We start from the raw sequence: 25494 nt of genomic DNA, 5'->3' as shown, positions 1-25494 counted from the left end.
CTCCACAGGTTGCTTCACTTCTCTGTGCCCCAATGTCTTCATATCCTCATATGCAACAGGGAAATAATAACATGTTCTTCATAGGAAATAAAGATTAAGTATGATAAAGAGCTTAGCACAGTGTCTGGCATGTAGTTTGTGCTCGATAAATGGCAGGTGCTGCTGCGGGAGGGTGCAGAGCCAGGCGATTCCGGGGACCAGGCCCTTGATGGGACATGACAGCACAGCAGGGTCATTCTTGCTGCTCTCTTCTCCCTATATTTGCCACTGCTGTCTCTTTGGCAGGGGAACTAGGAAAACAGAATCAAGCATCTTCTCATCCTGCTGGATTCTCCACTGGTAGACAGCCCCTAAATCTTTTAACCTCCGTGGCAAGATGTGTCAGGTCCAAGGAACTGGGTGGGGAAAGGCTGCACCTGTCTGTCCTCCCTATACCATCCCCAGAGCAGGAGGGTGGTTCTCCTAGGGACCCTGAGCAGGTGCTGAGCCTTGGGTCCAACCAGTGGGGCTTCATGGAGTCCTCTCCCCAAGGTGATGGGGAAGATAAAGATCATCTCCCAGTTAGCACCAGGATGATACACCTTAACCCTCCCTCCGCTCTTTCCTAGCAGGTGGGCCCCTAGTGCAGCCAGATGTTACTACGGATTGCAGAGTTTGGGGAAGTTTATAGGTTTTTAAAGGTCAGGTTCTTTGGTGGTAAAAGTTTTACAGACCAGTAAAAATTTACTGCCGAAGATGGGAAGCACAGCTGCCATGGAAAAGGCTGGAGCCAGGAGTCTGGAGGGCCTCAGCTCCGTCATGTCCACCTGTGGGAAGGGGGCATGTCGTGAAGGCTCTCTGGGCTCTGTGTTTTAACCTGGAAAATGGGAACAAGAAAAGTGATATGGGAGGATGGGTGGAAAGCTCTTGGCACATGTGTGAGTACAGTCCTCCTCTCCAGGGTGCTGGGAGCAGCTAGACACAAGGGAGGCCCAGGCCTGCGGCTCCTGCAGGCTTGAGCTTTTCATTACACTCACTGGCTCGCTGCCATCTGCATGTCTGCCTCCGCTCCCTGGGAGGAGCCGGCCATCTGCAGCCAGAGCTCAGGAATCAAATTAGCCCTGCCTCTGCCTTTTCCTGATCCCCGTGGCCCAGGGCAGTTCCTCACGGCCTGGAACTAATTCTTGTTTAAAAGGGGCAAAAGTGACTCCATAGTTTCATTGGAGGCAATTTACACCCCGCCACTGGCAACAACTCCAACTCCTCCCTGTCCGTTGTGCCATCAGATCCATTAATAGGAAATTTCTTCAGGAGAAACTTGATTGCTGCTCCATCTGAGAGGCACACAGGCTATACAGCTCCATGTGCCGCGCGGCCTGCCTGGCTCGCTCTAACCCTGTTACCTAAGAAGCTAATTCTCTAATGCGCACACTGTGCCCAAGACATCCTCTTCCTTCTCTAACGCAATCGGGCGGTCCCAGAGGGGCCGGAGCTCAGTGCAGAAATGAGGGCCTGGGCCCAGGGGACAGGGTGTCCAGGCTTTGGCACTGCCCCCAGATGGCTATTAGCAGGTGCTCGTGGCTGGCACTCCACTCTACAGTGTGGAGAGCCCACCTTCCAGACTCCCATGGTGGGCAGGAGTGAGCCACATTCAGGCCACCCTGGACTGACAGCTCAGACCCTCCTGCTGCTGTTGCCTCCCCCTCCCTTCTCCTCTCCTTTCCTCCTAGAATTTTCCTCCCTCTCTCCTTGCCTTTTTCACTTCTGTCTTCCTCTTCCTCCTTGCTTTCCTACCAATTTTCCTTCTCTTCTCATCTTCCTTTTATTTTATTTTTTTTAAATTTTTTTAAAATATATTTTATTATTGATATTTCACAGAGAGGAAGGGAGAGGGATAGAGAGCTAGAAACATAGATGAGAGAGAAACATCGATCAGCTGCCTCCTGCACACCTCCTACTGGGGATGTGCCCGCAACCAAGGTACATGCCCTTGACCGGAATCAAACCCGGGACCTTTCAGTCCGCAGGCTGACGCTCTATCCACTGAGCCAAACCGGTTTCGGCTTCCTTTTATTTTTTACTTCACTCCCTTCTCCTCTTCAGATCCCCCATTTCCTATAGTTTTACCTTCTGTTTCTTTTCACCTCTTCCTGCCCTTTTCCCTCCTGTTTTGGCACTGCCCCTTTCAGAACAAGTTCAGTGCCGGATGCCTCTCGCTGCTTTCTGTCTCCGCGGCCTGGCTCTGTGGAAGGAATGGGCCCAGGCCACACTGGCCTCCGCGTGGAGGGAGATGGGGATGTGCCTCATGAATATGCTCAGGCAGCATTTGGGGCAGCAGTTAGTGTGTGCGGGGATGGGGGGGTGGTGAGTGGTTGAGTGTCTGTTCTTCAATGATGAAGCAACTATAATGAAACCCCAAGTGGGTTTGTTACTGCGATAGGAAGGGACTCCCTCAATGAATGGGATGGTGCTAGATGCAGACTTCATCATGCAAACCAACAGAGGAGAACGCCCTCTAGAAATTTGCAGCGGATTTCTAAGTGGCCACGGAGGTGAGTGAGCAGGAGCCCGAGCGTTTATTCATGGCTCCGATGTTGGCTCGAGGCTGCATTTGGGAACCCACAGAGCCCTTCTGAGTCTGAGCCTCTGCACGGCCTGAACCTGCCTGGGGGCCCACGGCAGCTGTCCTGCCCGTCCTGCAGTCAAGCCTGGAGTCTGGCCACATTCTTTCAGGGGACAGGAGGAGGTAGCTCTAAATTCTCTAGAAGTTTGGGGTCCCCTATTTTCTACTTTTCTACCACTTCTGCCCATCTCCGTTCCCCCAAAGGGAATTCTTGGGGCTGATTTTTTTTTGTTTTTCTAGATTGTGCCATGAGAGAACACATGGCTCAAAAGAAGAGTAGCCCAGGCTCCTTGAGCTTGAGTGAACATCCCAGGCCACCTGCTGGCTCATGGCCCTGTGAGGGACCCCATCAATGGAGGGGATAATGCAACATGCAGTTCTCACATGTACGTGAATAAGAGGGAAAACCCAGACAGAACCAGAAAGGACTTACTTCTGATCAAGGTGGGTGTTTTCTTAACTTAACTAAAATTCAAAAAATCCTTTCTCCTTGCAGTGTTCTCGGCCTATTCTACCCTTAAATTCAGCTGGAAAGGGATGAAATGTTCTGTGGTTGGAGCTTGCACGACTGCACTTTGATGCAGGTGCATCTCATCTTGAAAACAGTCCAGATAGAAGAGTCTACATAGCCCGCCCGGCCAGTGTGGCTCAGTGGTTGAGCATCGACCTATGAACCAGGAGGTCACGGTTCGATTCCAGTCAGGGCACATGCCCAGGTTTCAGGCTCAGTCTCCAGTAGGGAGCATGATTCTCTCTCATCATTGATGTTTTTATCTCCCTCTTCCTCTCCCTCTCTCAGAAATCAATAAAAAACATATTTTAAAATAAATAACAATTTTTTAAAAAAGAAGAAGTCCACATCTATACATCTATTTGCATGGTGAGGTGTGGGTGGGACGTCTCCAAATAAACCTATAGCCATTGTTTTCCCAGACAACCTGGGGGCACCTCGTTGGGTATCAGAGGGATAGATACGTGCCTATTTAACTTACAAAAAAAGAAAAAAAAGAAAAGAAAGACACTTCTTTCAAGAAAATCACATTTAATGGAAAAGTGTTGTGACCGCACGTGAAATGACATTAAGCAAAAAATGGGGGCAGGACACAAATTTACATGTATGGTAACTTATTTCATTGTGTACATATTTTAGAAGGACATTACAGAGAATATACACCAAAGTCTGAATGGTGGCTGTCCCTGGGCTGTCAGTACGTCTATGGATGATTTCCATTTTCCTTCATTTTTCCCACAATGAGGATGTATTGCTGTTGTATTTTAACTATGCATATTTACTTTGTATAATAAAAATATATAAAATAGTTATATAGCCTAGAAAAATTGCATTGTATAAATATATATGTATATTACATCTTGACTTTTGAAATATGAATATTTCAATGAGGACAAAAGGGCAGTGGAGACTCCAGGTCCCCTTTCTGTCTGCAGAGATGCCCAGTTACCTGCCTAGCTAGGGGCCCTGTGTCACCCTGTCGAGCAAGAGAATGGCCCTCCTCCTCCTCCCACCTCACCCACCCAGCCCAGCCCAATGCCAGGAAACATACTTGCCGTGGGACATACATGAAGGCAGCTGCCTGGAGCACCTCCCAGCAGATAGGGGCTCCGAGGCCTCTGGTCCCCAAGTCAGTCCTTGGGGAACTGCGCAGGGCACCTGGCAAAACAGAAGGACTGAGCTTCGCTGAATGACCCAGCTTGCCAGGCCGCGCCCCCCTCCCCCCAGCCCCCGCCGCCCCTCAGTGGTTCCATCCCCTCCCCTCCCACCCTGAAACCTGATTCAAATGAAGGATTGATTGCAGGGACACTTGGCAGCTTCCCAGCCTAGTGGCTTGGGCAGTGCGGGCAGTGCAAGGCTCAGCCTCAGAAGTGCTGGGGGCAGCCTGGAGAGGCAGGCTGGCGGGGACACGAGGCTGGGAGAGTGCAGACAGGCTGGCCCTCGGTGGGGCTCTCCCTGCCCGCCCGCCACCCGGAGGCATCCACGCCGTGGAAGCTCGCCATGCTGCTGTGGGCCCCGCAGGCGCTGCTTGCCCTGCTTCTGCCCCTGCTCCTGACTCAGGGAGAAGGTAAGGCGGTGGGGGGGAATGGGAAACACGTAGGACGTGGCTGGCCACCTACCGAAGGGCAGTAGGGGAGGCTCGATTCCTGCCAGGGTTGAGGGACGGTGGGTTTTGGAGTGGGTAAGGCTGCAGGAAGTCAGGCTTTCACTCCGAACACACATGCGAGCATTTTGAGGCTCTGTGGCCCAGCTGGGAGGTCGAGGCTGAGCCTGGGTGAGAGCAGGGCTGCTGAGAGGGGTGCAGTGCAGCCTGCTGTGTGGGACACCTGTGGACGGGGCAGGAGCGAGGTCTCTGCTCTTTGCTCTGCCCCTGAACTCACCAAAAGAGAGCTGCAAGGCCCCTCTTGTTCTCAGAGGGAATGCTGTGGTCCAGAGGGGAATAATGTGCTCAGGTCACACAGCTGGTTCGCAGCAGCACCGGTTTTGTTGCATGGGCTCTTGAGGTCTCTGTCTCCTAAAGTTTGCTTCTGGGGCTAGCCTCCAATAACACCAAACCCCTCTCTGCATCCCCACTCATTCTTTCTTGCCTCCCCAGTGGATACGGGTATTTTTGTCACAGAAAGATCGTGTCCTCTTGCTGCAAACAATTTTCACTCATCTTAGATCATTTTCTCGTCATCCAGAGCTGGGCTGAAGCTGGGGCCAGGGTACGTTAGGGTGGATGGGTGGGCCGGACACAATGCTTTTCTTCCCGAGAGCTGGCACTGGAGAAGCTCAGCAGAACGAGCAGGCCCGGCTGCAGGGGATGACTGGTCCAGGGCTGAGGAGCCCTCTGCCTCCCAGAAACGGCCTTTGTTCTGACCTGTGGGGCCCAGGCTGGTCCTCTTCAAACTGGCCCAAATCCCAGACGACAGGACCTGGCCTGTTGCTGCTGTAGGGAGATACACAGGGCTCTGGGGTTGAAGCAGTACTATGTTAACTGATGTTATTCCAAAGGCAGCCCTCCATGCATGCTCTCCCATCTCTCCTCTCTCTGCTCATCTCTGTCCTGAGGGCAGCTGGGTGTGTATCAGGGACAGGTGGTGAGGGGCAGGAAGGAGACTCTGTAGGATCGATTTGTTGTACAGGTTGCACACACAGAGCCAGGCCTGCTGAGACCTGCGCTCGCGCTGCCAGGCCCCCGAGGCTTTCAGCCTGCACCCTGGTGCTCCCTCTCCCACACTGTTTTTCACCTGCATGTTTCTTGGCACCTTTCAGGAAGTGCTTCTGCTGTTTCCCAGAAGGGCACCTGAGGTGCACATGACATCCCAGAGGATGGGGCTCGGGCCTAGGAGTGGGGATTTCTCCTCACCATTTGGTTCTTGTAGGCCTCCTGTGCTGGGAACAATTTGCTCCTGCTCACTTCCTCCACACCTCACCCAACCCTCTTCCTAACCCTAACAAATTGCCCACATAGCACCCTGTGAGGGACCTGGGAACCTCCCCCAGGAGTTTGTGCGCCCGGGCAGGTGGGGTGGCGGGCTTCTTGGGGTGGGTTTTGCAGGAGGGAAGAGGAGATGTCAGTTTTCACTGGATGCCCCCCTTCTTCCTTTGTCAGTTGCAGGCTGGGGCCAGGAGATGAGGGGCTGTACGAACACTGACATCTGACCTTGACTGAGGCAAACCCTCATGCAGACCTCTGGGCTGAGGAACTGTGCACTGGGGGCCACTTTTTTGTGCCCCTCTCATCTCCTGAGGCCGGCTCCCCTTTACTTCCCCGGAGCCCCTCAACCAGAGCCCTGTAGGCTGACCTCAGAGCCCGTGGCCTCCTTCAGACCTCATCTGTCTTATGTCACCTTCTCTTCCAGTCCAGCTCCCTCTCTCACGTAAATGGGTGTGTAGGTTACCCTTATGAGATCGCACCTTTGAACTTGGGGAGGAGTCTGCAGACACAATGGAAATTTCCATGGTGGGGCATCTGGAAGTTTTGTGAGGTGGGACTGGTGAGGGCACTTTCCTTTTCATAGCTTCAAACCAGGGCGAGAGGCCCTGTGGCTCCGGCTTGATGTCCACTTAGAACTGTTCTCCATCCCAGCCAGGCGCAGGGGGGGCCTCCAGGCCCATAACACCTCCAGGCCCGCTCTGTGGCGGCTGTCGGATCACCTCCTGACCAACTACAAGAAGGGCGTGCGGCCCGTGCGGGACTGGAGGAGGCCAACCACCGTCTCCATCGATGTCATTGTCTATGCCATCCTCAATGTGGTGAGGACTCAGCCCCAAGATGCCCCCAACTCAGAGGTGGGAGGCCCTGGGCACCAGGTGGACATTCGGGTACCATAGTACCTGTGGCCTGGCACCATGACTCAGACAGGCTGCAGCACCCCCCAATGTGCAGAGCTGCCCAAACCAGGAAGCTGGGAGCACCTTTGCGGCCATCCTTCCCACACTCCTGCAGCCAGCGGGCCACTCACCATATCATGGTACCACCTCCCTGTGCGAGCTGTGTGAGGGTTCATCTCTATGCCCTGTGTCACACAGGTCCCTGGTACATGGTGGGTGTTAGTCAATGGTTGTTGAAGAGTTCATCACAAATCAATTAATTGATTCCTCCGTTAATGACAGTAGTAGGTGGAGTCCACGGCCCACACCGGAGGTTGGACACTGCAGAGATAGGCAGAAGGCGACTGCAGAGACGCTGAAATGGGGGCACTGTGCTGTGTTAGGGTGGGTGGGAACTGACATCAGTCTCCACTACAGTCCATGCGGCTATTTGGGAAGGGAAATTGGGGATTGGATAGGAGGGAGGAAGGGCGATGAATTTTTTACTCTATGTGGCTTTGTACCTCTTGACTTCATTCTAGGATAGGAGATTATAGATATAGATATAGATATAGATATAGATATAGATATAGATATAGATATAGATATAGATATAGATATAGATGATATAGATACAGATATACACGATATTGTTAAATATGCTTTGTATTATCTTCTATTATGTTATGTATATCATATTTGTAAAATATAGATAACATAATAGACATATATAATATGCATGACATAATAGAAGATAATAGAGGGTATATATACTTACATGCACATATAGTTTAAGAATAAATCACTGTATTTCTTCCTAGATATATCCTAGTAAAAGACCAACTTCTCCTGGCTGGCCCCTTCTCCTTGCCCCTTTGCTTCACCTCTACTTCCCAAGGAAATAGGGACACAGAGCAGCAGCTCCTTCTGGGGTTTGTGTGTGCAGAGTGGACCCACAACCCACAGGGCCACCTGTGCAAGCTCCCTTTCCTTTCCCAGGATGAGAAGAACCAGGTCCTGACCACCTACATCTGGTACCGGCAGGTGAGCAGCCCAGCCCTTTGCCTCCTGCCTCATTTCCTGGCCTGGGAACTTACCCTTCCGGGAAGGGACCCACCACCTGGAGTGTCAGGGACCTGAGATGCAGAAGCCTGGACTCCCCTAGCTCAGGGCTGGGGATGGAGGGGGACAGAAGGCTTGGTGGGGGAAGTCCTCTGGACCTGCTCTGGGTCCTGAAGTTCTCCATGGAACCCCCAGCAAGTGCGTGTCCCACCTCTCGATCGAACACCTCCAGTGACTGGGAGCTCAGGGGCAGCCACTTCACTCTCATGCAGCTCGAATGGCTTGCAAGTCTTCTTCCTATTAAGCCAAATTGAACAACAACCAATTTGGGTGATTGAAACAGTCTTCAACTCGTGGCTATTGCCCACCTCTTCCAGCTTTTGGCAGGCATTGGTCAGGCGCTGGCGTGTGGAGTCTCTGAGGCCCCAGGCAGCAGTTCTGGCTCGGAGCTGGTGGGGAAGGGCAGGCAAACAGGGGAGGCTGCTGTCCACCATGTGTCCTAAGCTGGTAGCCCCCGGGGCCCCAGGTACCTGGAGAAGGTGTTAGAACAGAGGGGAAGCCAACAACGTGGCTAAAGAGAAGGGGGCAGGGACATGAAGACAGTTCGTTGAGGTCAAGCCTGAGAGATTCTGGGGACACTCCTGGCAACGTGGGTCTCTGTTAAATTTATCCCACTCTTTGTGAGCACCCCACCACAGCCAGCTCGTGGGTTAGGAAGTGCGGTAGAGGAAGAAGCCAAATGCTGGTTCCTGCGGTACTGCTCCCTTTCTGCCTCTGCGAGATCCCTAAGTGCAGAACACTCGCTGCCTCAGGGAAGGGACCCAGTGGGCTTCCTGGAGCTCTCTCCTGGGAGACCATGGCCAGCTCCCACCTCTGCACCTCTAGGGTCACTTGTCTGCCCCAGCAGTGAGGGCATGCCAGTATACTACGTGCTAAGGGACTGGAATTAGAGACACAAACTAGATCAGGCCCTGCCCACAATGAGCTCACAGACTGGTGCAGACCACACACACATGAGCAGACAATTCCATGCAACCAACACAGCAGGCAAGATGTCAGCCATGAAAGCACAGAGGAGGCACATGAAACCCGCCAGGGGATGGGGTTCCCAGAGGTTCTTGGAGAATGGAATAGACAGGTGCCTTGGTTAAGTCTAGAAGAATGAGTAAGACTCACTTTGATCAAGAAGACAGAGATTGCCATATGGGAGAAGGAGCAGGGTACATAGAGATGTGGAGGTTCCAACATGATCATTCCAGGTGGCTGGAGTATAGACTCCACAGAGAGGCATGGCCAAAACAAACAAACAAACCAAAAAAAAAAAAAAAAAAACACTCCGAGACTAGGAAGATAGGTGGAGGCAGATTATGTAGGCCTTTGTTGACCTCGAGGTTTAACATTATCTTATTGCCAATGAGACGCCGCTGAAGAATTTTAAGCAGGCGAGCAACATCACAGAATTTACATTTCATGTTTCTGTAAAATTGGGATTATCCAATATATTCTGTTTTACAACCTTTTCAATGTATGTTCTTTTTGTTTTATTTTGAAAGACACATTCTTATTTTAATCATGCTTGTATTTAGTTTACATTATTTCGTACAGTTATCAGTGATAATATAGTCTATTAACTTCCAAAGTATCACACCCGCTATTGAGTATTCCAGACCTCATAGACCACTCCCACTAACCCGCCATCTTTTTCCCCAGGCCTTCAAATAGAATGTGAAATGTTAAAATATGCATATCTGTTAGGTCAGTCATTCTGGCAGGATAGTGGAGAATGCATTGATCAAAACTTAACAGTAACCATCTCTACCCTGGGAGGTGCATGCTATCATCCCCACTTATATTTGTGCAGACCAAGACCAAGAAGCTGTGGTCTCAGATCCCTCCGTTGGTGGCTAGGGGATTCAAAATGTTAGCAATGCCTGACGGCTGTCCCTGCAAGGCTGCGTCGTATTTGCACGTAGGAAGTGCATGGGCACAAAGGTGGGGGACTCTCAGGTGCTGCTGAGTGACTAGGGTGCCACTGACACCCAGATTCCCCCAAGAAGATGCCTGCCTTTCTCCTGGGCACTGAGGGGTGGAGTTGGCCTGCGCTGGGGACAACCCTGCCCACCCTAATGGGTCCTGCTCCTTCCCTAGTACTGGACTGATGAGTTTCTCCAGTGGAACCCCGAGGACTTCGACAACATCACCAAGCTGTCCATCCCCACGGACAGCATCTGGGTCCCGGACATTCTCATCAACGAGTTGTGAGTACCGCCTTCTGGTGCTGGGCCGCCAGGTAGCTGCGGGCTGGGGGAGGCAGGAGCAGGGAGCCGTTTGCCATGCCCCACCCAGACTTGTAGAGCTGTGGGTAAAATTAGCTTGGGCCCAAATTCCCTGCTTTTTCTTTTCTTTTTAAAAACTCCTCTATGCTTACCGTTGAAACTCTGCACTTCTTGATCCAAGGGCCCCTTGCTGGGGAAAGGAAGCCAGTGAATGAATTCACATTGTTATAATAGTCGAATGAGGGACAGCTGCATTTTTAAAGGGACAGTAACATTATTGGAAGAAATGAAGTGCTGGCCACTGGTCCTGGCCACAGGGGAGACTTGAAGCTGGGAGACACTCGCATTTCTCAAGTCACACCTGTGCCTGACCAGCCACAGATTGCGGTAGAGGTGGGATCCACTCGGTCTGAAGTGGATCCCACTAGACTTTATTCTCAGCAGCCAGTCTCTCTGGCCTGGCCAACATTTCTTCTCCCCACCCTCAGGCACCCTCTGGCCGAGGAGACGGGTGAGAGGAGAAAGTGGAGGGGCCGGTCACCCTCTGCCAGGACCCACTGCATTGCCTGGCTCCAAGGGCGCCACCCTCACTGGTTTTCATGAGAGGCAGTCCACCAGGAGCCTCGTGCCCTGCACCGCTCAGGCTGGAGGGATGCGGGGAAATTCCAGTTTCTGGCTGAATCGGTGAAACAGCTGTAGTCTTGAGTTCTCAACTCTCAGCCTGATTCCATAGAAACCTGCAGCCTCAGGGCCACGGGCCCAGGCCTCTGCATGCCACAGTGGTCACTTTCTGCCCTGTGCCCCTTCTTCTCCATGACGTTTCTAGTTCCTTTTCCTACAGAGTTGATTCCTCTCACTTCACAGGGCTCCTAGCAACGGGAAGCCAAAAGAAGCCTGAGTCAGGATGGAACCCACCAAGCCTGCCCGTTGCCACCAGGCGGGCATCCTGGGAACTGAGCTCTGCCCAGCCAGAGGGTGGCAGTGTAGGAACAGCTGGGCATGCTCCTTAGGGTCTGTGGTGTTTGGGGTCCAGGGATCCTTGCCTGCCTTTTTTGGCTAGGTTGCCAAAGGAATAAAGGAAAAATGCCTTTATTCAGGAATGCATGGAAAGCAGTGTTGATGGCAGGTAAGGAGGCCTAAGAGAGACAGGAAGGTTAGAAAAACCGAGTCCAGACAAAGCTGTCCTGCTGCCCTAGCCCCTCCCTGGGTTTCTTTCCCTGCTGGGCTCTCAGAGACCTTCAGACTCCCGGGCTTGATCTGCTTCTTGACCCCTCTTCCCTGGCCAGTGTGGACGTAGGGAAGTCTCCAGATATCCCGTACGTGTATGTCCAGCATCATGGCGAGGTCCAGAACTACAAGCCCCTCCAGGTGGTGACTGCCTGCAGCCTCGACATCTACAACTTCCCCTTCGATGTGCAGAACTGCTCACTGACCTTCACCAGCTGGCTGCACACCAGTGAGTAGATGGGCTCTGGAGGCAGGGGCGCAGTCTGGGGCTTGGGGCACTTGAGTTAGGAGCACATCCCAGATGCATCTTCCTTATCCAATTTACCTACCACATTTTTCTTTCTTTCTTTCTTTCTTTTTTTGGTTAATCCTCACTGGAGAATATTTCCCCCCTTGATTTTAGAAAGAGTAGAAGGGAGGGGAAAAGGAGAGAGAGAGAAGCATTGATGTGAGAGAGTCACAACAATTGGTTGCCTCACCAATGCACCCCAATTAGGGTGGGGAACCTGCAACCCAGGTACGTGCCCTTGACTGGAATCGATGCTCTAACCAGGGGTCCTCAAACTTTTTAAACAGGGGGCCAGTTTACTGTCCCTCAGACCGTTGGAGGGCCGGACTATAGTTTAAAAAAAACAACTATGAACAAATTCCTATGCGCACTGCAGGCCTGGGACGAGTCGGCTGCTAAGCAGGACAGGCAGCGGCACCCGGCGGGCTGGATAAATGTCCTCGGCGGGCCGCATGTGGCCCGCGGGCCGTAGTTTGAGGACCCCTGCTCTAACCCCTGAGCCATGCCGGCCAGGGCGCCACTTATATTCTTAATGCCACTAAGCCTGTTTCTTTATCCTCCAAATGGGAGTAACCTGGTTGCCCGGTGCCTCCCTCTGTCATCATACCAACTGACCGAGACAGTGCAAACCCACTGCAAACACTCAGTAGGGCCCGTTCTTTCCCAGGGTCACTCGCAGGAGTGGCACGCCATGTCTCTCAAAGCCTTCACTTCTCCTCTCCACTGATGCACTTTCTCCTAATTCAGGCCAACCTGATCTTGTGCCCAGGTTTCTGCAGTAGCCTCCTAGCGGGTCCCCCTCCTTTATTCTTGTCCCCCTCCAATTCATGCTCCTCAGAGCAAATGGAGACCTTATTAAAATGCAAATCTGCTTAAGACTCTCGGTGGCTTCCCAATGCTCCCGAGACAGAATCCAAATCCTTCCCCTGGCCCCTGGGGCCCTGGGCTGGCTACCCGCAGCCCATTCCTCTAGCCCTTTCTGCGATCTGCTGCAGCCCAGCTGCCTCCTTCCCAGTCCCCACAGGCCTGTGCTTTCCCCTAATCACAGGCTGCTTCCCCTCCGAGGCCACCTTGCTCTCCTTCCTCTTCTGTTTTCCTTCTTGTCCCACTCCTGCCCCAGCCACACCTGGGTTGGCCAACTCCTCTACTCACATTCGAATCACAGCTCAGGGGCAGCTGCTCGGGGAAACCCCCTCTCAACCCCCAGACTAGACAACCCCAAGGCCCAATGTACAGCCTCCTGTTCATCTTCCCACGTCTATTGTGTTTGTAAGCACTTGTTCAATGTGCACTTCTCTACCAGATACACATGAAGAGAGGGCGGGACATGACTTCTGCCCCACCACTGGGTGCACAGCACAGTGCCTGGCACAGAGAAAGGTGCTGACAAACACATTGAGGGGGTACACACTAGGACTAGGTGCTCACTGAGGTCTAGTGAAGTGAGCATCACTTTACTGCAAAATGGCATCCTCCACGACATTCTAATTTTGACCAAACCCAGAATTACAAATGATCTTTGACCTCTACCCTAATTCCCAAACTCTTCACCAACTCCCCACATCAGGACTTACCAGCTTTCAGCAGAATAAACTTCATATAATATGCTCTTCCAGATCCTCTTCTACCCTTTGCTTATATACACATACATACACATCTATGGAAAGTGCGTGGAAATTATTCTATATACATCATTTATGCTACTGCTACTTGCTTCTTTTTACTCAACAGTAGATCTGGGACATTTTTCCAAGTTAGTGTGCATGTAGATCTCCCTCATAAATTCCGACCGCCTTAGAATATCCTGTGGTCTGGATGCATCAGAGTTTGTTCAGCATTCTCCTGATCATGGACACGTCAGTCATTCCTGCTGCTTGACTGCAGTGGGCGCTCCTGTCCTCTGGTGCCCACGTACATCTGTTTCTTTAGTAGAGACAGAGGCGCTAAACTATTGTTCTGTAAGCGGGGTTCTGCTTGCTTCCTAGTTCAGGCGGCTTTCTGCAAGTCAAGGTGAAGAGTATTGACTTTTGTTTATTTCCTAAATAGGTAATTATAACAAGAGAACATAGAAAGCTGTGTATGTGTGTGTGTGGTGCGGGGAGGGGCTTTCTAATAAATGGTTTGTTGGTTCTTTGCATTCTGCTGTGTGTTTCACTTCATACTTCCTTCCCCTCACTCCAGGCCCACTATACAGATAGGTACAGTGTGCAGTTACCTCATTGTGTAGTTGAGGAAACTGAGGCTGGAGATGAAGAGCTGAAGCGAGCTAAGCCATGTGGGTGCGCCACCTGGCACCCCACCATCGCGGGCTCTGGCATGCCGCTGGCATGGACTCGAACTCTGGCTTGCTTTCCTGTCTCCCAGTCCAGGACATCAACATCTCCCTTTGGCGCCTGCCAGAAAAGGTGAAGTTCGACAAGAGTGTCTTCATGAACCAGGGCGAGTGGGAGCTTCTGGGGGTGCTGACCCAGTTTCGAGAGTTCAGCATGGAAAGCAGCAGCTGTTATGCAGAAATGAAGTTCTACGTGAGTGGGACAGGGAGTGGGTGTGATTAAAATAATGAATAGAACCACTAGACCAGCACACCCAGGTAGACTTGAGGAGACATGGGGAAGAACCACCGTGGTCCTGGTCCAACTGCAGGGTCACATTCATTTCCTGGAACTTCAGCAAGGTAGATGGGGCAACAGCTGAATTGTCCCTCCCTTATCCTAACAGCCATAAGCCTGGATCCAGAGGCAAAATGCGGGGTCTGTCCATGTCCTTTTCTGAGAAATGCAGGTTGAAAGCTCGACCAAGCAAAGGGGCTGGGCTGGGGGGGGGGGGGTGGTTTCTGGGCACAGGACCTGTCTGCCCCAGGCCTCCTCCAGAGCTCTTCTCCTGTCCCAGGTGGTCATCCGCCGGCGCCCCCTATTCTATGCAGTCAACCTGCTGCTGCCCAGTATCTTCCTCATGGTCATGGACATTGTGGGCTTTTACCTGCCCCCAGAGAGTGGTGAGAGGGTCTCCTTCAAGATCACACTCCTTCTGGGCTACTCTGTCTTCCTGATCATTGTGTCCGACACGCTGCCAGCCACTGCCATCGGCACTCCCCTCATTGGTAAGGCCTGCTTCTGGGGAAGAGCTCGGTGTGGCCAAGGAAGCCAGGTGTGGACCCTCCCACCTCCTATGTGTCTCCCTCCCTCCCCCTTCCCGGGGTACACAGGTGTCTACTTTGTCGTGTGCATGGCTCTGCTGGTGATCAGCTTGGCTGAGACTATCCTCATCGTGCGGCTGGTGCACAAGCAAGACCTGCAGCAGCCCGTGCCTGCCTGGCTGCGGCGCCTGGTTCTCGAGCGAATCGCCCTGCTGCTTTGCCTGGGGGAGCAGCCAACTTCCCATCGGTGCCCAGCTGCCTCCCAAACCAGCAAGACTGATGACTGCCCAGGTGAGAGAGGAAGGGGGAGTCCCTATGCAGGGGCCCTTCCAGCCTGGAGGCAAGGGCAGGGAGTGTGTCTCTGGAGGACGTGCCCGGGAGCTCGGCAGGGCCTGGGAGGTGGGTGCTGTCCTGCATGTGGACCCCATGCAATACCTCACTGGGGGAGGGGGCAGCCTGAGTGCCCATCTCTCTGCACCTGCACATGCTCAGCAGCCTGGGTATGGACAGAGACGGGGCAGGACGCAGGGTGCAGTGGGACCCGCTGAGGAGTTGCCACAGCCACCATTTGCTGGTGGTCGTGCTGGGTGGTGTGTCGGTCTGTCTCTTGCGCACCTTTGGTCAGACATGTGCAAAGCATTTCCTGTGGGATCACAGGTAATCCTGATGGTGACCCAACTGGATTTTCATCCTCATTTTTCAGTGAGGCTATCCGGACCCCGGCTGTTCTTTGCTGGGAGTTTTTTGATTACTGCTTCTATTTCATCAGTTGTTATTGGCATATTCAGGTTTTCTGATTCTTCCTGATTCCATTTTGGGAGATTGTGTCTTTTTAGGAATTTGTCCATTTCATCAACATTGTCCTCATTCTCATTTTTCAAATGAGGAAACAGGGGTACAGTGAGATCAAATAGCTTGCCCTAAGTCACAGAGGCAGGAACTGGTCAAGCGTGATTTGAAATCAGGCCCATCTGACTAAGCTGGTGTTTTAACCACTCCACCCCACTGCACTCCTCTTTGTCCTCCCTTCTGGCCACAGCCACGCCTTTTACAGATGTTTCGTTAACCGACGACCATCTCCTCATGAACTCATGAGCTAGAGCAGCAATTTTCAACCTTTTCATTTCATGGCACATATACACTAGTCACTAAAATTCTGCAGCATAGCAAAAAAAAAAAAAAAAAAATGTATTTTTTGCCGGTCTGAAAAAAAAATAGGTATACTTTTGATTCATGCACACTGAACAGCTATTATGTTGACTATTGTCTTTTTTTTTTTTAATCTAAGGGAAAAGAGGTCAGTGCCCTTGACTAAATAGCCAGATATTGCATGTTTTAAAAATTACTGTGGCACAGTTGAAAATCTCTGAGCTAGAGCACCCACCTGATGCCTGATTTCACTGCTCACCTGGCGAAGGCCGCCATATCTGCAGGTGTGTTTTCTGGTGCAGAAGGCCTCGGAGTCATGGAGAGGAGGGCATCAAGGCAATAAGACACAGTGGAGAGGGCAGTGGATTCACAGCCCAGATATCTAGGCCTCGATGGCCTCGCTATTAAATGACGCTCCAGCTGTGTGACCACAGGCTAGTCTCTTACTCTCTCTGAGCATTAGCACCTTCATACAAAGAGTGTGGGTAACAATTCATCCTCCTCTGCTCTTCCATGGGCTGCTGTGAAGCACAAATGAAATACTAGTAGTGAATATCAAAGCTGGGGAAAGACCATGAGTTAAAAAAGAAGTGCATGGGAAGGATAAACACCAAATTTGATGTTGGTGACTTGGGGAGGGGACAGAGGATGTGACTAAGAAGAGGTGTACAGGAATCTCCCATTGTATTGGCTTTCTTAATTTGCTTAAGTTGGATGGTGGGTACACAAATATGTAAGTTACTCCCGATGCTCTTTATGTCTGAGATTGCTCATAATAAAAGCTTCTTGCAGGCCAAAGAAGTGTATGCGACGGTGTTCAGGCCATCTGGCTAGACCTCCTCCCTTGCCAATGCTCTGCTCCTTCTTCTAGACATGGGGAACCACTGCGGCCATTTGGGAGGACCCAGGGACTTGGACAAGATCCCGAGGGGCAAAGACAGCCCGCCCCCACCACCACGGGAGGCCTCCCTGGCCGTGCGTGGGCTGCTGCAGGAGCTGGCCTCCATCCGGCACTTCCTGGAGAAGCGGGAGGAGAGCCGAGAGGTGGCCCGGGACTGGTTGCGCGTGGGCTCTGTGCTGGACAGGCTGCTGTTCCGCATCTATCTGCTGGCGGTGCTGGCCTACAGTGTCACCCTGGTCACACTCTGGTCCATCTGGCAGTATTCCTGATGAGTCCAGCTGAGCAAGGCTGGGGGGATCTCAGGGCCCAGGGGGTGCCAAGGATGTTCTCAAGTCACATATACAGCTCCATCCCTGTTTCCAATGCCAATTGATCTCAGCAATCCCAAAGCAGGGTCTTAACTCTTCTCTCAAAATCTTGGCTTCCAAGATCCTTACATCCTCCCCCGCCCCCACCTGCCATGATGGCTTTAAAACAGGTTGTCTTAGATCAGAAGAAATTCATGCATTTCCTAACTTCACTCTATATGCAGTAAGCCTCAGTTTCCCCACTAGCACCTCCCTAAATAAGGCACTTTGGAATTCTGCTCATCTCCCTCAGCCTTGTTTTTGAGATTGAAGGCCAGCCAACTCTCTAATATACAGGCCTGATAACTGCTTTAGGTTTATCCAACACTAACGTTGCCTTCTTTACCTCACCTGTGACCACTTCCTTGAACACTCACATTTCATCAGATGGTGGGGGTGGGGTAATAAAATGCGATAAATCCCTAACCTCTCTTCTTGACCATTTGTCAGGAGCTGCATGAGGATGAAGAGGTTTAAAGTTACTGGTGAAAGTGAGGTTGGAGAGTATCTGTGGTTTCAGCTCTTTGGTGCTTCCTGCCCCCAAGGAATGGTGGCTGTTATGAAGAAGAAATAATAGGAGGTGAGATTTAAAATGGGAAGGTCAGGCCCTGACCGGTTTGGCTCAGTGGATAGAGCGTCGGCCTGTGGACTGAAGGGTTCCAGATTCGATTCCGGTCAAGGGCATGTACCTTGGTTGTGGGCACATCCCCAGTGGGGAGTGTGCAAGAGGCAGCTGATCGATGTTTCTCTCATCGATGTTTCTAACTCTCTGTCCCTCTCCCTTCCTCTGTGTAAAAAAATCATTAAAATATATTTTTAAAAAATAAAATAAAATGGGAAGGTCAGGAGCGTGAACACAGCAATGGAGAGGTGGGGAGGGGGAAGCTCAGCTCTTGATCTCTGGCAAGATGCTGGACAGACCCACTGTCCTCCCTGCGCCAGGATCCTGCTGTGCAGATCAGAACATCAGTACCACGGCCAGCGCCAGCAGGTTTGGTTTTTGAAAGACAGAAAGCTCTGGTTTGAGATTGTGTCTCGTTTTGCTTTTTAATTGCCTTTGGGAACTCCCAGCGGCCAGCCACTGGCACATCCACCAGCAAGCAGGACCACAAGGGAGGCAGGCAGAAGGGTGGCCTTTGATCTTCTGGCTTCCTCTCCCAGACATTGGGGTTCAAGACGTGCTAAGCTGTAAATATTTCTCTCTTTTCCGCGTCCAGTGTGGCTAGAGAGTGGTCCGGTTCTTGAATAGGGGCGGCTGGGGATTGAGAAAATGAAAGAAAGAGACAGACACAGAGATAGAAGGAAAAAGCTGAGGCTGGGTGGGACCACTGTCCTCTGACAGGGACAGGGATAGGAACAGGGACAGGGATGCTGAGCCAATACAGCGCGTTTATTTTATACAGCAAAAAAAACAGGAAGTTTTACTAAAAGTCAAGACAAAGGAGATTATGCGCATTCTTGGGTGGGCCTGGGTCTTTTCATTCCTGATGCTTGGCTGGATTTAAATAACAAAACCCACCCCCAGGCACCTGGGCTGAAGGTCAAGCTGACAACACTCCTGCCTTTTGGCAAAGCATGTTTCCAGGATGTGGCTTTGCCAACACCACTGGATTCAGCTGACAATAATTAAAGAAATGCCCATGTGTCTCCCCAGGCGCTCTCTACACTGAGCAGCACCCCATCTCTATCACTCCACCCACCTAACAGGCATTCAGAGGAGAGGATTGCCAGAGCCCACCAAGGTGACCACCTCAGTGTCCTCCATGGAGGCCTGGGGCTGGCTCTGCCGCTCTTTCTCAGTCCAGCGCACCCCTCTCCCTGTCTTGGGCTGCTCGTCTCTCAGGGGAAAACGTGTGGACAGGGACTGAACACACCAGGCTAAAGGGAAAGGGCCCCAAAGAAATACCTGGAATGAACTGTTCCAGGCTGGCCAATTAGAAGGGTTCAGTAAGAAACACCTGAAGCTATGCCTTCCCTTGACCCCACACTCTGCAGTTCTAGTTAGTAGACCATCCTGGGCAAAACCTTGGGGCCTTGTGTCTGGAAGAGCCTGAGGCTGAGAAAGGGGGCTTGTGTGGTTTGGCTTCTCTTGGCTTCTCACCCCAGGTCCCCAGAGTGGAGCAAGAACTCACAGAGGGAGAACTGCCTTGGGAGTTCATCTGATAATTCCATCCAGGCATGCGGGCTTTGGGATTAGCTAAGGACTTTATGTTTATACTTGTTTTTTTGTTGGGTAGGTATCAGGGTCTCTCAACAAAAAAGCAGGAGATTGTGGGGCTGGAGAGTAGCCCCACTCACAATTGTTGCTTCCTGATGAGTAGAGACGGCTCATCTTGACGTTCCCAGGATGATCCCTGCAGCAGCACCTCAGAGCCTGGTCTTGGGAAAGAGCTGCTCACTGCACTTGGACTTGTCCTGCACAAGTCCTGCTCACTCACTTGGACTTGCTGGGCCAGTCATGCTTCTGGCACTGTTGATGCCCCACAGGGCAGGTCAGTAAGAGGGTGGCTATTGACAAAGTGTCCAACCAGAGAGCTGGTGAGACACTAATCAACCTATTGATTCCTCATCTCTCCCTCCCCATCCTTCACCCACAATCGTTGGAGCAACAGAGCCCAGCACTGCGGCAGCTAATTAACCACCTTAAGAATGAGCTGCCACGTGTAACATCTTCTGCTCCACTAGCCACAGCCAATCAGCTCATTGATCCATATCCAGGCTGTGCTACCCAGGGATGGGAAACTGAGGCCAGGGACAGGGAATCCCAGTGGACTAATTCTTGTCATCAGTATTGACCTTAGACTTCTCCCAAGGAGACCTTTACCCTGCCCGGGACATGAAAAGGCCCAGAACGTCTCTCCCAACTGTTATATTTCCCGGAATCTGCTTCCTTCCTCCTTCTGAGAAGCTTGTTGGTTCTCTAACTCATCTCTACTCCTTTCTATTCACATACAGAGACTCCCCGCTCTCAGCTGCCTTTCCCATTTACCTGCTTTCCAAAACCTGTCAGTTCTACTCAAAAGCTCCCATTAAAGGTCTTGAAAGTGCCTAGCCCTCTGTAGTGCTCCAAGCAGCGGAGCCAGTGGCCCATATCCCAGGAGGCCACCTTTCCCACTGGAAGATGGCAGCCTCGCTCAGTGACCCAGGGCCCCTCGCAGGAGTAGTCCAGGGGGAGTGGCTGAGCTCAGAGTTAGGAGATGGGCTTAAGGGCGATTTCCCTGAGAGAACAGGAGGACAAGCTGCCTGGGAGGGGGAAGGGGAGGCAAGCATGAGGAGAGGTGTTTTAGCAATCCCCAGCCAGATTCTCCTCCCTCCCCCATCGCCCTCCAGCCTCCAAATCAATACATTTGGAATCTAATCTAATAACAGAGATTTAACGAGGGAATGATGCGTGTGCAGCACCAGGCGCTTTGTCTCTTTGAAGCGGCAGCTGGGGCCCATTATCAGGACAATGCCCCATGCTAATCACTCCCCTCTCCTCTGAGGGTTGGGGAGGGGTGGTGGGCAAGAGAGGGCAGCTCCTCTCCTGATTGGAGGGGAGTGCAGGGGTAAAAGGGGGAAGAAGTGGAGAGGGGTCTGGACGCCCCCACACGATTGTCTTGACCTGACATGCACTCACTGGCCTCCTCCCCTAGCCACACTGTCCACCCGGCAGTCAGGACGGGAGCCGGCCAGGCAAACAGCAGATAATTGCCAATCAGCTGCAGCCCAGTGGCTGGGAGTGGGGTGGGCTTTGTTGCTTTTTTCTTCCCTCTAACTTGGTCCTCTATAATTTAAGCTCTCCATGAAGGCCTGTGATTGGCCAGCCCTGACTGCATGGTTAGAGAATTAAACCCTGGTTTTAGATACCATGAATACCCTCTCTGAAATAGAAGCCTGCTTTCACATCCTCTGTCTATTCTATCTAGGACCTGACCAAAAACAAAAACAAAAACAAAAACAAAAAACTTCTCCCCCCCCACCCCAGATGTTCTAAATTACCATCCCAGCGGCCAGAGTGAGAGAAAGAGACAGACTGTTGCCGGTCTGTAGCTGTGGGCCAGCTCTGACAAAAGGCTGCTCACACTCCCCAGTGTATGCAGGAATGTCAGGTTCATTTCCAGGTGGCTGTGTCCTCGGTTATTCAGAGAGAACCGCCAGGCACCTCTGAACCCCAGGAACCTCTGCTTCTGATTTACACGTGAACTTTCCAGCCTTGCCTACAACCTGCCCGAGAGGGCACTCCTCTTCCTGGGTTCCGTGCCTGCCCCTGAACTGCCCTGTTTCAGCCTCTGCAGCCCCTTCGTCCACAGCAACGTCAGTCCTTCCAGAAAGGCTTACATCTCGCCCTCTACTTGATGTACAAACACACAGAACTCCAGGCAACACATCGTCTTTCCTACCTGGCCAAGCTGCTGTGACACGGACTCTGTGCTCGGGGCCCAGCAGCAGCAGAAGAGTCTCCTCCTGCCCTAGCTGGTTTGGTTCAGTGGATAGAGCGTCAGCCTGCGGACTGAAGGGTCCCGGGTTCAATTCCGGTCAAGGGCACATGCCCGGGTTGTGGATTCGATCCCCAGTGGGGGCGTGCAAGAGGCAGCCAATCAATGATTCTCTCTCATCATTGATGTTTCTCTCTCTTTTTCTCTCCCTCCCTTCCTCTCTGAAATCAATAAAAAATATATTAAAAAACAAAAAAAGAGTTCCTCCTCCTCCTCCTTTTGCCAACAATGGCCTAAGAAACCCTTTCTTTTAAAAAGACTTTCAGCCATGAAAGTTTAATTTTTTGTTTAACAGACCTTATACACTGAGTGGCTGGATTATTTTGATCTCTGAACACATAATAATCTGGCCACTCAGTGTATATCCTATATAATAAAAGGCTAATATGCAAATTGTTCCCTTGGCCAGGAGTTCGACCAGCAGGCAGGCCAGCCAACTGCCCATGTCCCCTCCCCCTGGCCAGGCTGGTCGGACCCCACCCATGCACGAATTCATGCATTGGGCCTCTAATATCCTATCTAATAAAAGGGTAATATGCAAATTGACCATCACTCCAACACATAAGATGGCTGTCCCCATGTGGTCAAAGATGGCCGCCCCATGTGGACACAAGATGGCTGCCACAAGACGGCCAGCAGGGGAGGGCAGTTGGGAGGGACAAGGCCTGCAGGGGAAGGCAGTTGGGGGGGACCAGGCCTGCAGGGGAGGGCAGTTAGGGGAGACCAGGTTGGCAAGGGAGGGCAGTTAGGGGTGACCGGGCTGGCAGCAGAGGGCAGTTAGGGGCAATTGGGTCAGCAGGGGAGCAGTTAGGTGTCGATCAGGCTGGCAGAGGAGTGGTTAGGGGGTGATCAGGCTGGCAGAGGAGTGGTTAGGGGGTGATCAGGCTGGCAGGCAGAAGCAGTTAGGGGTAATCAGGTAGGCAGGCAGGCGAGCGGTTGGGAGCCAGCCGTCCTGGATTGTGAGAGGGATGTCTGACTGCCCATTTAGGCCCGATCCCAGTGGGCAGTCAGGCATCCCTCAAGGGGTCCTAGATTGGAGACGGTGCAGGCTGGGCTGCGGGACACATCCCACCCCATGCACAAATTTCGTGCACCAGGCCTCTAGTGTGTATACACACACACACACACACACACACACACACACTGAGTGGCCAGATTATTATGCGTTCAGAGATCATAATAATCTGGCTATTCAGTGTAAATGGACTTGACCTGCAGGAGGAGGTGTGAAGGTTAGACTGTAGGAAGAACCTCCTGATACTCATATTCCCGACATGAATTAGATTGGGACTCCGGAAGGAAAGGAGTGGAATCTCATTTCCCAGAAGCCTTTAAAAGGGAAACCTTTATTTAGGTTGGGAAGGGGCAGACCAGGTTGGAGAGAAGACTTGCCTCAAGTCCCACGACTATACTGGACTTGGGAGGGTACGCGCTCCAGAGCTTGGACCTCTGAAGTTTGGCCACTCTCATTCCTTTTTGCAACACATTTATTGGGAACAATATAAGAGTGAGCTACCCAAACTTTGGATTTTTCTCCCATCACATGCTAGCTGTGAAAGCTCCGACGAGTACTGAGTCTTCTGTGCCTCAATCTTCTCACCTGTCAAATGGCTATCACATCAGCACCCGCCTCATGGGTGATGCGGGGCATCATGCTCCCAAATGGGGCAGAAGCCCAGGGAATCAGGAAGCTGGAGGAGAGAGATGTCTAGTGGCGTGTCAGCCCTTCCTCCCTCTGCTCACATCACACTCTGAATGGGTGAGAACTTGTCCCAAGGGAGGGCGGAGGAGAAGCGTTTGTTCTTCTTGTCCCCATTTCAGATATGGGTAGGACAAAGTGAACTGGCCACGCACCACAGGCCAGTGAGGCCTAAAGTTCCTGTCCCCACCAGGCTGGATTCAGACCTCTGCATCCCATTCCTCCATGTCACTTTCTCCCATTCCTCTCTCCCCCGACCTTGACTCTGCACATTTTCAGCTCCTTTCCAAGGAGTTCTTCCCTAAAACCACAGCTTTGAATTCCTGCTCTAGAAACGTGTATATATACTGGCAAAACCTGGGTGGCCTAGCCTTATGGCGGCTGGGTCTCACCTGCTCCATTCATCCTGTCTTCCTGCCGGCAAAGAGAGCTAAACTATTGGTATCTACCTTCAGCCAAGAGCAGTCACAACCCTGTCCTTCTAATTCTGTCCGCAAGGTGGCAGCAAAGTCCAGAGGTTCTATGAAATATTTTATTGCCCCCTTGTTCTCCATATGCCCCCATGTCTCTCCACAGGGCTCTGAAGCTCCCTTCCTTCTAGGGCAGCCTTTTCCTTTGGGCAGCACTAAGGAGCATGTTCCAGAATGCTTATGCCCCTCCCCCATCACATAGCTGTGCCCACACTAATCCCTGAGCAACTGCCCCTCTCGCTTTTGTGTTCAGTCATGGGCCCCACCCCCAGCACACATTTAGTTGCTTTTCCACTTTCTGCTTATGCGAGGAAGATATTGATGCCTTAAGGTGAAGAAACTCTTTTACCCAAAACCCATACATACACGGGCCCATGGAGCTCATCCCACACTGGCTCTGAGATGGACATCAATGGTCCTTAGAAAAGAAGGGTGAGAGTAAGGTGCTGCCCAGACTAGGAGCTGGGGAGGTGGGTAGGAGCAGTAGTTAGATAGGGAGGGTGGTCGCTGGGAGATACTCACCCAATGGCTCCAGGGTAAGGACTGAAGAGGTGACGTTGCCTTCAATGACATGGGGGTTAAATGACATGATATTTTTTACCTGTTCCAGGGCAATGCTCATAACTTTACTGATGCCACATGCTAGCTGTGCATCTTAGTTTCTGGCTGCTGCTGTAACAAATTACCAACTTAAAACACAAAGCCATTATATTGTAGTTCTGGAGGTCAGAAATCCAAAATGGATTGGCAAGGCTATGTTCTTTCTGGAAGCTCCTTGCCTTTGAGGCTGCCTATATTCCCATTCCCCCCTCTTCAAGGCCAGGAGTGTAATATCTTCAGATTTTTCTGCTTTCTCATACTCCTCTGACTCTTCTGCTTCCCTCTTTCCCTTTGTGATAACAATGGGCCCACTCAGATCATCAGAATAATGTCCCATCTCAAGATCCTTAAATTAGTCACATTTATAAAGTCCCTTTTGCCTTGTAATGAAACACAGTCATACGTTCCAGGATTTGGAAGTGATTAACTTTCGGGGAGTGGGGGTGGGGTGTGCATCATTCTGTCTACTACTCTGAGATTTTGGGCAAGTTGCTTAACTTCTTTGTGCCTCAGTTTCCTCATCTATAAAATACATACAATAACAGTTCCTACTTTTATTCAATGAGCATGGAAAAAGCACCAAACACTTGGAATGTTTTGAAAAGCAACACAAGTAAAGGGTCTAGCACAAAGTAAACACTTGATAAATTTCAACTATGGTTCCTCAATCATTGTTGCCAATTCAAGGCCAACAGGAACCTCCACTTTGGGATGCAGTGAAGAAGGAAACTTTATTCAATGCAAAATAGCTCAATTGTGACAGCACTGGCTGTGAGGCAGCGCTGGGGCAAGATGGCCCAGGGCCAGGCCCTTCTCTGGCTAGACAGCTCAGCTCGGGGCAGACACGTTTGCTGTTTCAGCATCAGCTCAGAAAACACACTCTTCCTTGGAAAGGAAAAATGCATTTTTAGAGCCATATAAGCCATACTTATATAGACAGAAGTCCCTG

At 51.5% G+C, this 25494-nt stretch overlaps 1 protein-coding gene across 1 annotated transcript; it reads left to right on the top strand.

The window, feature by feature from the left end:
- Nucleotides 1-4613: 4613 nt before the first annotated feature.
- On the top strand, nucleotides 4614-17721 carry HTR3A (5-hydroxytryptamine receptor 3A; the record flags this gene model as incomplete). Its single annotated transcript, XM_080641269.1, has 9 exons — nucleotides 4614-4680; nucleotides 6688-6854; nucleotides 7911-7955; nucleotides 10122-10231; nucleotides 11536-11705; nucleotides 14130-14290; nucleotides 14655-14865; nucleotides 14971-15192; nucleotides 16922-17721. The coding sequence occupies 9 exons, from the start codon at nucleotides 4614-4616 to the stop codon at nucleotides 17218-17220; spliced, it is 1452 nt and encodes a 483-aa protein (XP_080497395.1). The 3' UTR covers nucleotides 17221-17721.
- Nucleotides 17722-25494: the final 7773 nt, after the last annotated feature.

The sequence above is a fragment of the Plecotus auritus genome (genome assembly GCF_963455305.1).
Source record: "Plecotus auritus genome assembly, chromosome: 9".
Classification (NCBI taxonomy): domain Eukaryota; kingdom Metazoa; phylum Chordata; class Mammalia; order Chiroptera; family Vespertilionidae; genus Plecotus; species Plecotus auritus.
This window is presented reverse-complemented; position numbering and strand designations above follow the sequence as displayed.